General features: G+C 41.7%; 1 protein-coding gene across 1 annotated transcript in view; it reads right to left on the bottom strand.

The window, feature by feature from the left end:
• Positions 1-4,172: 4,172 nt before the first annotated feature.
• LOC132497938 (T-cell activation inhibitor, mitochondrial-like) overlaps positions 4,173-16,195 on the bottom strand; it is a 37,902-nt gene continuing 25,879 nt past the window's right edge. The window contains 6 exon segments of the mRNA XM_060111470.1: positions 4,173-4,403; positions 4,406-4,439; positions 5,394-5,626; positions 9,039-9,130; positions 9,640-9,737; positions 13,028-13,139. Coding sequence (XP_059967453.1) covers positions 4,302-4,403; positions 4,406-4,439; positions 5,394-5,626; positions 9,039-9,130; positions 9,640-9,737; positions 13,028-13,139 — 671 coding nt within the window. The 3' untranslated portion in view covers positions 4,173-4,301.

Raw genomic sequence — 16,195 nt, 5'->3', positions numbered from 1 at the left:
CCTATCAAATTACCCATGACATTTCTCACAGAACTAGAACAAATAATCCTAAAATTGATATGGAAACACAAAAGACCCAGAATTGCCAAAGCAAAACTGAGAAAAAAGAAGAAAGCTGAAGGCATAACCCCCACAGACTTCAGACAATACTAAAAAGCTACAGTAATCAAAACAGTACAGTACTGGCACAAACACACACATATGGGTCAAAGAAACAGAATAGAAAGACAAGAAATAATACCACACACCTACAGTCAATTAATGTTCAACAAAGGAGGCAAGAATATTCAACGGAGAAAAGACAGTTTCTTCAGCAAAATGTGCTGCGAAAGCTGGATAGGGCCATGTAAATCAACGAAGTTAGAACACTCCCTTGTACCATACAAAAATATAAACTCAAAATGACTTAGAGACTGAAATATAAGACGTAACATCATAAAATTCCTAGAAAGGAATACAGGCAAAACAGTCTCTGGTATATATCGTGCCAATATTTTTTTAGGTAAGTCTCCCAAGGCAAACAAAATAAAAGCAAAAATAAACAAATGGGACCTAATCTAACTTAAAACTTTCTGTGCAGCACAGGAAAGCATAAACAAAATGAAAAGACAACTTGTGGACTGGAATAAAATATTTGCAAACAATTTGACTGAAAAGGCTTATTCCCAAAATATACAAATAGTTCATACAACTCAGTAACAAAAAGACATGATACAAATAAACTTAGAAAATAAACTTATGGTTACGAAATTGGAAAGGTGGTGGGGAAGGATAAAACGGGAGTTTGGGATTAGCATATACACACTACTACACTTAAAATAGATAAACAGGGACTTCCCTGGTGGCGCAGTGGTTAAGAATCCGCCTGCCAAGGCAGGGTACACGGGTTCAAGTCCTGGTCCAGGAAGATCCCACATGCTGCAGAGCAACTAAGCCCATGCTCCACAACTACTGAGCCTGCTCTCTAGAGCCCACAAGCCACAACTACTGAGCCTGCATGCCACAACTACTGAAGTCCACTCACCCTAGAGCCCACACGCAGCAACTACTGAACCCACGTGCTGCAACTACTGAAGCCCATGCGCCTAGAGCCCGTGAGCTGCAATAAGAGAAGCCACCACAATGAGAAGCCCGTGCACCACAACAAAGAGTAGCCCCCCTTCGCCACAACTAGAGAAAGCCCACAGGCAGCAACGAAGACCCAACACAGCCAAAAAATAATAAAATTAAATAAAAATTTAAAAAAATAAACTACAGCGACATATCACCTCACACCAGTCAAAATGGTGATCATCAACAAGTCTACAACGATAAGTGCTGGAGAGGGTGTGGAGAAAAGGGAACCCTCTTGCACTGTTGATGGGAATGTAAATTGATACAGCCACTATGGAGAACAGTATGGAGGTTCCTTAAAAGAACAAATATAGGGCTCCCCTGGTGGCGCAGTGGTTGAGAGTCCGCCTGCCAATGCAGGGGACACGGGTTCGTGCCCCAGTCCAGGAAGATCCCACATGCCGCAGAGCAGCTGGGCCCGTGAGCCATGGCTGCTGAGCCTGTGTGTCCGGAGCCTGTGCTCCACAACGGGAGAGGCCACAACAGTGAGAGGCCCGCGTACCACAAAAAAAAAAAAAATAGAACTACCATATGACCCAGCAATCCCACTACTGGGTGTACACCCTGAGAAAACCATACTTTTAAAAGAGTCATGTACCACAATGTTCATTGCAGCACTATTTACAATAGCCAGGACATGGAAGCAACCTAAGTGTCCACCGACAGAAAAATGGATAAAGAAGATGTGGCACATATATACAATGGAATATTACTCAGCCATAAAAAGAAACGAAATTGAGTTATTTGTAGTGAGATGGATGGACAGAGTCTGTGATACAGAGTGAAGTAAGGCAGAAAGAGAAAAACAAATACCATATGCTAACACATATATATATATATGGAATATTGAAAAAATGGTTATGAAGAACTTAAGGGCAGGACAGGAATAAAGACACAGACATAGAGAATGGACTTGAAGACCCAGGGAGTGGGAAGGGTAGGCTGGGATGAAGTGAGAGAGTGGCATGGACATATATACACTACCAAATGTAAAATAGATAGCTAGTGGGAAGCAGCCGCATAGCACAGGGAGATCAGCTCAGTGCTTTGTGACCACCTAGAGGGGTGGGATAGGAAGGGTGGGAGGGAGATGCAACAGGGAGGGGATATGGGGATATATGTATATGTATAGCTGACTCACTTTGTTATACAGGAGAAACTAACACACCATTGTAAAGCAATTATACTCCAATAATGATGTTAAAAAATAAAAGGAAAAAGAATTCAAAACAGGGCTGGCTTTCAGGAAGCCAGCTTCTTAAGGTACATTTTCCTCACACTGTATAAAAAAAAAAACACATGAAAATGTGCTCAACATCGCTAATTATTGGAGAAATGCAAATCAAAACTACAACAAGACACCACCTCACACCATTCAGAATCGCCATCATCAAAAAGTCTACAAATAATAAATGCAGGAGAGAGCGTGGAGAAAAGGGAACCTTACTACGTCTTGGTGGGAATGGAAATTGGTAACAGCCACTATGGAGAACAGTATGGAGGACCTTTTACAAACTTAAACTAGAGCTACCATATGATTTAGCAATCTCACTGCTAGGCGTATATCTGGAGAAATCCATCATTTCAACAGACACATGCACCAGAACATTCGTGAGCTATTTAAAAGAGCTAAGATAGAGAAGCAACCTTAATGTCCACTGACGGAAGAATGGAAAAAGAACATGTGGTACATACATAGAATGGAATATTACTCATCCATTAAAAAGAACAAAATAATGCCATTTGCAGAAACATGGATCGACCTAGAGATGATCATACTAAGGGAAGGAAGGAAGTCGGAGAAAGACAAATATGATATCACTTACATGTGGAATCTAAAGAAAAAATGATTCAAATGAACTTATTAACAACACAGAAACAGACTCATAGAGTTCGAAAACAAACTCATGGTTAGAAAAGGTAACGACACAAACACAAATGCTCACCAACCAATCAACAAGCAGGTTATTTGTTCAATAGGATCTGGCCAGGAACTGTCACCAATTCCACAAGTGAAACAGATATGTGACTCCTTCACTTATTTGATGCATAAAATGACCCCATCATCTCCTGAGAAACGGATCATGTCCACAGCCCTCCCGTGTGGCCACCCTTTCTCTGTTTCACATCCTTGGCTTTTTAAACAAGCAATTTGTGTAGATCGAGGAGAGAACGGGCAGTGAGGCCAGAGAACTAAGTAGCCAGCGGGGGGCCCCAGCAGCACACTCGGACAATCACCCCAGTCCTCCACCCACCAGGCTCCTGCCCCCACCCTCCTTACCCTCCGCCCCAGACACATCAGCCTCGGCCTCCTGGCCACAGCCTCTGCTTCCTGTTCCCTTCCCAGAGCATCAGCCTTGGCTCCTCTCACGCATGACGCCTCTCCGTCCACCACCCCTGACACCGAGGGCACCTGCGTCTCCTGCGAGCCTGGGCAGCAGGCCTTCATCTTTCTACCAGTGGCGCCTTGCACAGCTTCTGATCCACAACGGTCACAGCAAATGATGGCTGCGTGAATGAATGAATCCCTGCTAGCCAAACCTCCTTAGGCCACATCTTTAGGAAAACCACCCTGTTTTGAATACAATACTCTCCCTTTCTTCATAGTAGATCCATGAAACATCATCAACACTATCTCACTGCCTACAAAACTACTGTCTATAACAGGATTCCTTCAAAGATACAAATGGCATAGAGACAGCACTGCTTATGAGCCAAAACCCTTTTTCACTTTAAGATTTGTTCTCAGTTTAATGACAGTGCAGACGAGGCTTGTTTTCTATCAGCAGATTTCAAAATTTTAAACAGTGACGATTCCAATTAATCAAGTAGTAACTGAGTTTTCCCCCCTTGTTGCCACCCTTTTCCACCTGCACAGTTTCTTTCTGATACCCTTATCTTTCATTCTGCTCCTGAGTTGACTTTTATATTAGCAAGCCCTGCTTCTCAAATTGAGGTACATGGTGGGAATGCAACTGAGGTTATTATACTGAGAAAACAGCCACATCCAATCCCTGGCACAACCCGGGGGAATAAATAAATATGTTACTCCTAAGTGATATACAGTTTAATACAGTCGCTTGCCTAAGTTCAATACAGTTTTAATTTCCCCTACTTATGAGTTCTGACTACCTGAATATTTTTAACGATTAGACGGAATGGTAAGACAGGAAGAGGGCTAAGAGCACTCACTCTTCTTTTCTTTTCATGTTCTCTCTTGCCTGTTGGGCTTTGGTGAGAATAAACCACTGGAGGTTTGCTGGATCGCAGAGGGTTGGAATGTTAAAATGTTAAAAAGTTCATGCAAACTTGGAGCATATCTGTCACTGTAACAAAGCATACGTAAAAGGAAAAATCAGTGACCTCTCCACCCCCAAAGAAATGACTTTCTTGGTCTGATTAATGGAAAAGGAACTCATCAAGAAAATCTACCTTAAAGGTACAGTAAGTCCCCTACATATGAATGAGTTCCTTTCCGAGAGTGCGTTCCTAAGTCCAATTATTTGTTCGTAAGTCCAACAAGTTAGCCTAGGTACCCAACTAACACAATTGGCTATATAGCACTGTACTGTAGTAGGTTTATAATACTTTTCACACAAAGAATACATAAAAAACAAACACTTGAAATAAAGATACTGTACTACTGTACTCTCTACAGTACTGTACAGTGAAGTACACAAAAGCACAACCACTTGTAGAGGATGCACGCATGTGACAATGTACAGCAGACACATGAACTAACTTATGAGATTGGACATGTGAACGCACGTTTGCATCTTTGAAAGTTTGCAACTTGAAGGTTCATATGTAGTGGACTTCCTGTATAGCAGAACTGATTTGAAGTTTTGCTGTCCCCAAAGAGACACACTATCAGGATGACCACACCCTCCTGGCCCTGCGACTTTCCTCATCTGTAAGATGGGGGTAGTAACCCACTCCATGGTGAGGTTGTGAGAGCTAAAGAGATAATGCATTTAAGTACTAAGCACGGTGCCTGATATGCACACTGTTGATTTCACATTAGTATAATCCTATAAAGTTTTCCATAGGACTGATTTGCCCTGTAAGTGGCAATATATTTACAGAATGTTCTAGAGATTCAATCTTTCAATCCTCTCATGTTGGCTTTTCTCATGTGTAAAAGAGTGTTGCCAACAGAGGTGGTGAGGTTCCTTTCTTTAATTCCTAAGAATCACACATGGAAATACAAAAAATTTCATGCATGGACACACACAGCCCATCTGAGTGAATGAATAAAAGTAATTGTTTTAGATACTTGCCTGTTAAGGATCATTTGCAAACCACGCAAACTTCGAGGGTGAAAAGGTATTCGACTTTTCAAGAGTCTATTATAGAACACATCAAGAAGAGAGTAATATTCTTCAAGTGTCAACACTGGCTGTAATTCTTCGATATAAACAACTTGGCTGCCACCTAGAAGATAGCTTATTTGGTCCTCCAGAAGCATCAGCCTCCTCTGCAGGTCAAAATAACTCGGTAATCTTTCAAAATGCTACAGTATTTTTTTAAAAAAAAGGAAGAAATATTTAGTTTTATGGTACTTTAATAGTCCAAGTTTAGGACTCCAATAAATGGTATTGAGGAATTCTAACAAGAAAATTATTTTCCTAGAAGGAAAATTCAAGTAAGCAATAAGAAAAAAGCTATGGAATGCTGGAAATATTAATATTCAAAACAAACCACCCTAAATCTTAGGAACTTTCAGCTAGGAATTGAAGAGATTGCAGAAGAAAAGAAATATGTTCCAAATAAAAATAAGTCCTAATATTTAATAATTCAGGTAAGAATCTCAAATTAGGTTAGAATGATTAAATGGTATAATAAAGAAGGGTTTTATAAATAAAGTCTACATATTTCAATTGCAAATCTATTTCCTCAGAATTTCCCTTAATTCAACTAAATTCTATTATGAAGCACCTACCATGTACTTAAACACTAAACTGGGCCCTTGGAGTATACAGATTATAAGAATTTGTGTCCCTGTCTCCCAGGGGCTTATGGTCAGGGTGCAGGGAAGCAAAACAAGAGTCAGAATTCAGTGTACTAAGTGCCACATCAGGGTGAAGCGATTGGAGGGTAAAGCAAAGGTTTCCAAGGACGTCGAACATAACCAATATGAAAAGATAAAGAGGATTTAGAGAAGGTTAGATGCATCACTAATTATTAGAGAAATGCAAATCAAAACTACAATGAGGGCTTCCCTGGTGGCGCAGTGGTTGAGCGTCTGCCTGCCGATGCAGGGGACACGGGTTCGTGCCCTGGTCGGGGAGAATCCCACATGCTGCGGAGTGGCTGGACCCGTGAGCCATGGCCACTGAGCCTGCGCGTCCAGAGCCTGTGCTCCACAATGGGAAAGGCCACAACAGTGAGAGGCCCGCGTAACACAAAAACAAAAACAAAAACAAAAACTACAATGAGGTACCACCTCACACTGGCCAGAATGACCATCATCAAAAAGTCTACAAATAGGGCTTCCCTGGTGGCGCAGTGGTTGAGAGTCCGCCTGCCGATGCAGGGGACATGGATTCATGTCCCGGTTTGGGAAGGTCCCACATGCCGCGGAGCAGCTGGGCCCTTGAGCCATGGCTGCTGAGCGTGCGCGTCCGGAGCCTGTGCTCCGCAACGGGAGGGGCCACAACAGTGACAGGCCCGCGTACAAAAAAAAAAAAAGTCTACAAATAATAAATGCTGGAGGGACTTCCCTCGTGGTGCAGTGGTTTAGAATCCACCTGCCAATGCAGGAGACAAGATCCCACGTGCCATGGAGCAAATAAGCCCATGCGCCACAATTACTGAGCCCGTGCACCATAACTACTGAAGCCTGTATGCCCTAGAGCCCATGCTCCACAACAAGAGAAGCCACCGGTCTGAGAAGCCCACGCACCTCAACAAAGAGTAACCTTCACTCACCACAACTAGAGAGAAAGCCTGCACGCAGCAACAAATACCAAATGCAGCCAAAAATAAATTAAAAAGAAAAAAAGCTGGAGAGGGTGTGGAGAAAAGGGAACCCTCCTATACTGTTGGTGGGAATGGAAATTGGTACAGTCACTATGAAAACAATATGGAAGTTCCTTAAAAAACTAAAAATAGTGGGAATTCACTGGTGGTCCAGTGGTTAAGATTCTGTGCTTTCACTGCTAAGGGCACAGGTTTAATCCCTGGTCGGAGAACTAAGATCCCTGAAAGCTTTGAGTGCAGGCTTTCTCTAGTTGTGGCGAGCAGGGGCTACTCTTCGTTGCAGTGTGCGGGCTTCTCATTGCAGTGGCTTCTCTTGTTGCGGAGCACGGGCTCTAGGTGCGTGGGCTTCAGTAGTTGTGGCTCACGGGCTCTAGAGAGCAGGCTCAGTAGTTGTGGTGCACGGGCTTAGTTGCTCTGCAGCATGTGGGATCTTCCCAGACCAGGGCTCGAACTTCTGTCCCCTGCATTGGCAGGCAGATTCTTAACCACTGCGCCACCAGGGAAGTCCATCACTGCAGTTTTTTGTTTTTGTTTTTGTTTTTTTGCGGTACACGGGCCTCTCACTGTTGTGGCCTCTCCCGTTGCGGAGCACAGGCTCCGGACGCGCAGGCCCAGCGGCCATGGCTCACGGGCCCAGCCGCTCCGCGGCATGTGGGATCCTCCCAGACTGGGGCGCGAACCCGTTTCCCCTGCATCGGCAGGCAGACTCTCAACCACTGCGCCACCAGGGAAGCCCCCATCACTGCAGTTTCAATTTGCATTTCCCTATGGCTTTTCATGTGCTTATTTGTCACCTATATGTCTTCTTCTGTGACCTATCTGTTCGTGTATTTTATGCATTTCCTAATTCATTGTTTATTTTTTTACTGTTGAGCTTTAAGAGTTCTTTATATATTTAGATACAAAGACTTTGTCAGATAGGTGGTTTGCAAATATTTTCTACCAGATATTTGATTTGAACAGATATTTCACCAAAGAAGATATATGGATGGCAAAAGAGCACATGAAAAGATGCTCACCACCATTCGTCCGTCATTAGAGAAATGCAAATTAAACCCACAATGAGATAGAACCACACACCTCTTAGAGTGGCTAAAATTAAAAAGAGGACCATAGCAAGTGTTGGCAGTTTCTCAAAAAGTTAAAATACCCTAACATATCTGGCCATTCCACTTTTAGGTATTTACCCAAGGGAAAAGGAAATATATGTCCATATAAACTTTGTAGATAAATATTCATAGCAGCTTTATTTCTAGTAGTCAAAAGCTGACACAACCCAACATCCATCAATAAGTGATGGATAAACAAACTGGTATATCCATATGATGGAATACTACGTGGAAATAAAAAGGAATAAATACACACAATAGCATGGATGAATCTCAAATTATGCCAAATGAAAGAAATCAGATCCTAACCCCAACATACTCTGATTCCACTTATACAAAACTCTAGAAATATACACTAATCTATAGTGACAGAAAGCAGACCAGTGGTTGCTTGGGTAGTGGGTGGCGGATGGAAGAGACGGTTTACAAGGGATGTGAGCATTCTTTTGTGGGTGATGGATGTGTTCACTATCCTGATTATGGTAATGGTTTCACGGGTATTTACATATGTCACATCTCATCAAATTATACCCACTAAATATGTACAGTTTATTGTAAGTCAATTATACCACAGTAAATCTGCTAAAAACAAAACAAACAAAACAACAGAATGAAGGCCTTTAGGCTATGCTTCAGAAAAGACTATAACATTTCCAAATAAAAACGGACTTAAAAATCAGTCCTCTAAGAATTTAAACTACAAAATATTACGCATCTGATCTGCAAACAGATGATTCAAATTTCTTTCAGTTTACTGATATATTAGCATAGTTTGAAACAAAAGTATGTCGATAACAAATTTGAGATTATTTTTGCTTTTAAGCTTTTTCTTACTTTTGTCCAGTGATGATGGACATCCATTGTTCCCAGCATCACATGGCCCACTGCACTCATCCCGGACAGGTCTGTAAATATTATTGTACATCCTGATGGTAAAACACAAACCTTTGGTCACTGTTCAGAGAGGCTTCCTTCTTTCAGCACTGTGCAAATAATTATGTAAACGTCACGTATCAACTCAGGATTAAATTCGGTAGAAGTTTAAAGCCTAATTTTATGTCACTGTTTAAGTCAAAGGAACAGATTTTAAAATTCAGCTGATATAAAGTCACATCTATCAATACAAAGACTTTTTTTTTTTTTGCGGTACGCAGCCTCTCACTGTTGTGGCCTCTCCTGCTGCGGAGCACAGTTTCCGGACGCACAGGCTCTGCGGCCATAGCTCACATGCCTAGCGTTCCGCGGCATGTGGGATCTTCCCGGACCAGGGCACGAACCCGTGTCCCCTGCCTCGGCAGGCTGACTCTCAACCACTGCGCCACCAGGGAAGCCCCTAGTATACAAAGACTTTTAACACTTAGCTTTCCTCTAGAATTTACAGATGTGTATAGCCGTTAAGGGATATGGAGTTCGGAAGTGAATGGAAATTGTTTACCTTTTGCATTTTTAAGGCTTTCCAAGTTCTGCTGGGCTAAGCGGCCTAAACTGTGCAGCTGGCTGCAGCAGTGGGCGATGCCCCAGCTCCTCTGCCACCTGGTCCAACAGAGCACACGGCCCATTAACACCCGTCTCCCCCCCAGAGGGAGGCACACACTCGCCCCGTGGCTTGACTCCCGTGAAAGCCAAGGAGTTGCTTTCTCAAGGAGACACACAACATGTTTCCAAACTAACTCATTTTTCAAGAAGCAGCCAAATGGGAAATGAATCGTTTACCAGAGGGTAAAAATCTTAGCACTATATTCAGCTATCCAAAGACTTAAAACACGCAAATACACTGTGTTGTTTCTCTTAAAATAAGAGGATGAAATGGGGAAAACTGTGACAAAGATCTTTTTCTTCTTTACATTGTTTAATGACGATGATGTTGTCTTAGATTTAAGTTCCAACTAGGAATTCCAGTTTGGTTTATCAGAATTTTTTTATCATATTCTAGAGAAAATGATTTTTACGACATCGTGTAATCTGCTCATTTTATAGATGAACATTATTACATCTCAGTGACAAAATGGAACTTGATATTCAATGATGTCACAGAGGCACTTCTGTGTATTGTGTAAAGAGCATTAAGTGGTATCAGAAAACCAACCTTCGAATTCTAATTCTGTGATTTACTAGCTCTGTGACCTTCAACAAACTGCCTCTAGTCTTCCTAAGGTTTCTCTTCATGCTTGCCCAGTGGGGACACTTCTTACAGCACAGGTAGTGTAAATCATAGGGGATGAACATGTGAAGGAGGAAGGCGCTCAACAGGCTTTCAGAAAACTTAGGTTCCTTCTTCATCCTAATACCAATTCTGATGAACGTCATTTCTGATAAAGTGAAATCCGCTTTCAAAATCATTCCTTTAACACACAATGTCATCAGTCACAATGCTTCCTTTTGTTGGAGACTTGGTTAATTTCTCAGTAAGCTGAGACACTCACGCCCACGGTCCTCAAATGTTTTGGTCTCGGGACCACTTTGCACTCCTAAAAACTGAGAACCTCGAAGAGCTTTTCTTTAAATGGGTTATAGTTATTGATATTTACCATAGTAAGAATTAAAGCTGAGAAATTTCTCCACTATATTGTAAAATAATGTTTTATTACTCTTTTTAAATTTTATTTATTTATTTTTGGCTGAGTTGGGTCTGCGTTGCCGCTCGCGGGCTTTCTCTAGTTGCGGCAATCAGGGGCTACTCTTCTTTGTGGTGTGTGGGTTTCTTCATTGTGGTGGCTTCTCTTGCTGTGTAGCACACAGGCTCTAGAGCGCAGGCTCAGTAGTTGTGGCACACGGGATTAGTGGCTCCGCGGCACGTGGAATCTTCCTGGACCAGGGCTTGAATCCATGTCCCCTGCATTGGCAGGTGGATTCTTAACCACTGCGCCACCAGGGAAGTCCGTGTTTTATTACTCTTTATGTTTACGAAACCCTTTCATTTTTCTGATCCCAGTCTGCTTTCTCAGATTTTTAAAAATTTATTTAGAAAAAGTTATTTTCATGCATATTAATTTATTTTTTATAACCCTTTAAAGAGGATTTTTTTTAATTAATTTATTTATTTTATTTATTTATTTTTGGCTGCGTTGGGTTTTCGTTGCTGCATGCAGGCTTCCTCTAGTTGCAGTGAGCGGGGGCTACTCTTCGTTGCGGCGCATGGGCTTCTCATTGTGGTGGCTTCTCTTGTTGCAGAGTACGGGCTCTAGGTGCACGAGCTTCAGTAGTTGTGGCATGTGGGCTCACTAGTTGTGGCTCATGAGCTCTAGAGCACAGGCTCAGTAGTTGTGGCGTACGGGCTTAGTTGCCCTGTGGCATGTGGGATCTTCCCGCACCAGGGCTTGAACCTGTGTGCCCTGCATTGGCAGGCAGATTCTTAACAACTCCATCACCAGGGAAGCCCAAGGATCTTATTATTTTGTTTTTAGTTGGTAAAGTCTATGTTACTAGATTATGGAATTGGAAGGGCACCCTCTAATCAAAGCTTGGATGTGATGAAAAGACAGCAGCTATCAGCACAAACCCAAACATTCCACACAGTCCAAGAGTAAACACTTTCCTTTGAAATTTCAATTATCTTAGACAACTATGATTTGAATACACAAAACAGAACATATAAGTACTATTCTGCAAGCCCAGGAAAAAGGTGCTGTTATGGTACCCAAATGGTCATTTGGTTCAATACAAGTAAAAAGTCCTGATAATGATGGCTGAAAACAACAAAACAGGCTACAGCAAAGAGTAATAGAAGTTTAAACTCCAGGCCAGATGACAATATCTCAGAGTTCTTGTAATGCAGAGTCCCATGACTGAATCACACCACCCCCTCCTTAGGGTTGTAACAGCTGTTAAATCTATTTTTATAATAAACTTCAGCATGTATCTTTATATAACTATGATTCCTAAGTTTATAAAAACTTATTTAAAAAGTCATGTTATACGGTGACAATAGTTAGTAATACTGTATTACATTTTTGAAAGTTGCTAAAAGAGTAGATCTTAAAAGTTCTCATCACAAGAAAGAAAAATTTGTAACCATTTATGGCAATAGATGTTAACTAGAATTATTGTGATCACTTTGCAATGTATACAAATAATGAATTATTATGTAAAACACTTGGAACTAATATAATGTTATATGTCAATTATACATCAATTAGAACAAAAGTCATGCTATATAACATAGAACCAAAGAATACAACATTTATTTTTCTCTCCCTTTATCTTTTTTTTTTTACAACTTTATTGGAGTATAATTGCTTCACAATGGTGTATTAGTTTCTGCTTTATAACAAAGTGAATCAGTTATACATATACATCTATTCCCATATCCCTTCCCTCTTGCGTCTCTCTCCATCTCACCCTCCCTATCCCACCCCTCCAGGTGGTCACAAAGCACTGAGCTGATCTCCCTGTGCTATGCGGCTGCTTCCCACTAGCTATCTACCTTACGTTTGGTAGTGTATATACGTCCATGCCTCTCTCTCGCTTTGTCACAACTTCCCTTTATCTTTTTAAACTGGAATACCAATCGTATATGAGGGGGAAATATTTTTTATACATTGTGGGCATATGGAAAAGGATATTTTTATTACAAATTCATTGTGTAAAAAAACTATTATGCTAAAAATGTCAGTATCTAAACTTTACTTCACTATTTTAAACAAGAAATTCATATTAGTTTTCCTACATAAATATTTGATTACTTTCATAAAAAGATAACAAAAGAATATTTAGTTAACAGAATAATTAAAGATGCAACTATTTAACTGTTAGAAACAAACCTTTACCAATAGGTAAAGCATGTTTATTTTAATCTCTAAATTAGGTTTTCTCTTCTTCATTACCTGATATCCGAGAGCTGCAATTGATGGGACAGTTCATCTTTTAAACGATCTAGTTCTTTTCTAAGTGGCAAACTATTCTTCAGCTTTTTAACAGCACTTTTCCCATTGTTATCTAGAAAGAAAAAACAGAGATATACACTTTGCAATACTAACCATAAAGCAAACATTTCTACTATTGAACGACGTGTTCATTGACTTAAAGCAGCCCCAGTGTTAAACCGAATTTGCCAACAAACATTTACCAAATTATAAGTACTGAGGTCAAGCCTATTCTTTTAGAGTAAATACTTCTAAAGTAGGTTTCTTGGGGAACTGCCAGCATCTGATAAATCATATTCTACTTATGACAACTTCCTTTGTCTATCAAAAAAATTCAATTTAAATTACACCAAGCCTGTTGCTAGATTTCCAAAGATGGGATGATTTTTAAAGAATTAAAGATACTTCAAACCTCACTTATGTTTATTGCACTTTTAGGCAGGCTATACTAGACTGTCACTTACATCAGTCATCTACAGGCGACCCTTTTCCTACTGGAGCAAATGAGCAGACGATGTTCTAGTGCAGCCAGACGGTGAAAAAGTCAATTCAGAAGATGCACCTAATGGTACTGGTGACATTCAAAAGGCAGTATTTCCTGATGAAGGGACTTGCCAAGGGAACTTTGTGGATTCTAACTGGGTAGATCCAGTCTCTTCCTTTGTTTTCGTCTTGGTTGTTAGCACCCTGAGCCTCCCTGCTCACCCCCTCAGCGCTCTGTCCAAGGGCTCCCACTGGTCAGACCTCACCAGTCTCGGTGTCTCCATCCACATGCTCCTGTCGGGTGGGTCTGTTGGCCCCTCGGTTCCTTTCCACCCAACCAAATGCCCAGCTCTAGTCTCACCTCTCTCCACCTTTATTTTTTTCCCCCATCAACTACACATAGGCTCAGCAGAAAGATGTTCTTTTAATTCTGCATTTCTTAGAATGTTTACTTCAATGAAGTCTTAAAAGAGAAAATAAACATCAAAGTCGGCATAAGGATTAGAAGGGGAGAGCTTTCAGAAAAGAGCTGAGGGCAGCCCGGGTGGCCTCGTACCGAGCAGCACGGCCCCCTGGGATGTTATCACTTCCTCGGTGTTATAATGGTCATGGCACAAGGGATGCTGGCTGTCGCTCAGAGCCTCTAGTCCCCTAGGGGAGGCTGGACAAACGAGAGGCCTGAGTGGTGCCTAGGAGGCTGAATGGCTGCCGCAGGGTAGGCAGGGCAGAATGGCAAGGGGACTCGGGGATCAGAGGAACATTTTGGGTCCAAGATGGTAGTGGTGGCGTGGGCCCTGGTACAGCCGTGCAAGAGAGAGCTCCAGGGCGTTAGGAGAAAAATGGTCTAAAGCACCCCATCCCCAGGCCACCTGAAAGCCCCTGTGGGACACCTGTCAGTGACTAATGGTCAGGTGTTAGGATAACTCTGCAGAAGGGCTCATATGTCCATCTCAAAAGTGCTTGCCAAATAAACCTTTTTAAGGTTCCTTAATTATTAAGTCACTTTAAAAGTTTGAGATGTGGGCCTCCCTGGTGGCGCAAGTGGTTGAGAGTCCGCCTGCCGATGCAGGGGATACGGGTTCGTGCCCCGGTCTGGGAGGATCCCATATGCCGCGGAGCGGCTGGGCCCGTGAGCCATGGCCGCTGAGCCTGCGCGTCCGGAGCCTGCGCGTCCGGAGCCTGTGCTCCGCAACGGGGGAGGCCACAGCAGTGAGAGGCCCGCATACCGCAAAAAAAAAAAAAAAAAAAAAAAAAAAAAAAAAGTTTGAGATGTTGTGATCTAAAACATTTAAAAAATAATCAAGTTCAAGGAATTCCCTGGCTGTCCAGTGGTTAGGACTCCCGCTTCCACTGCAGGGGACACTGGGTCCTATCCCTGGTCGGGGAACAACCATCCTGCACGCTACACAGCGCAGCCACAAAAATAATAATAGTAATCAAGTTGAAACTCTCAGAACCAATCAGATCATTATGCAGGCATCAAATATTTATCCTGAAAGCCTAACAGTGTGTTGTGTTGGGAATATAAGGAAGATACATCTAGTAAGGAATAGAGAGAGAAGCAACTGGAAGAGAATATATGAGCTTCTAGGAGAACAGAGGAAGAATTAACTAATTCTGCCTGGAAGGTTCTATAGAGCAGGTGATATGTGACCTGAACCTGAGAGATGGACCAGATTTTTCCAGGCAGATTAGTGAAAGGGAAGGGCATGCCAACCACACCAGTGCACAGGGAAGTATAAGATGAACAAACGTGCCCAGATCACACAATGACTAGAGGGAGGGGGTGCGAGATGAGACTGGAGAGGCATGTATATGTGTGTGTGTGTGTGTGTGTGTGTGTGTGTGTGTGTGTGTGTGTGTGAGATTACAAAAGGTCTTGCACATTGGGATAAGGAATTAGGACCTTTTCCTCTAACTAAAGATGTTCCTTTTTTTTTTTTTTTTTTTTTTGGCCATGCGGAGGGGCTTGCAGGGATCTTAGTTTTGGAACAGGGATTAAACATGTGCTCCCTGCAGTGGAAGCTCGGAGCCCTAACCACTGGACCGTCAGGGAATTCCCTATATTCCACATTTTTTTGATTCACTAAATGTGTACAGTCATTAATAATTCTTCCTACTCCCCCTTTAAGAATATTGATAAAGATTTTATTTCTGCTTTCTGTGTGAGAAATAAGAAAATAATACCTTATTTTATGTCACGATTATTAGCTATAACAATTTTTCAACATTTTCGTCATTTATTAACTCATACCTGTTAATCAATTCACTTTAAATTATGTAATAGAAAGGGTGATTTTTTTTGACAAATGAATTATCAAATGGCATACAAGGTTGGGTTTGGGGACCAAATGTCTTAAACTGCAGACTGAAATATAATCTTATGATCATATATTCATGACCTGATTGTTGGAATTCTTACATTTAGTGTATAAAATTTAACTGATCTAGTTTAACAATTTTTGTGTTTTGTATCTAATCACTAAGCTAAAAATGAAGGTTCTACACATGGCATTTTCTTTCTATCTATCTATGTAGATATTAGATCTATCTATAGATATAAAGACAAAGATGGGGCTTCTCTGGTGGCGCAGTGGTTGAGCGTCCGCCTGCCGATGCAGGGGACGTGGGTTCGTGCTCTGGTCC

This window comes from Mesoplodon densirostris, chromosome 10, assembly GCF_025265405.1.
Source record: "Mesoplodon densirostris isolate mMesDen1 chromosome 10, mMesDen1 primary haplotype, whole genome shotgun sequence".
In the NCBI taxonomy this organism is placed as follows: Eukaryota; Metazoa; Chordata; class Mammalia; order Artiodactyla; family Ziphiidae; genus Mesoplodon; species Mesoplodon densirostris.
The sequence above is the reverse complement of the archived record's forward strand: the minus strand, read 5'-3'. Positions and strand labels throughout refer to the sequence as shown.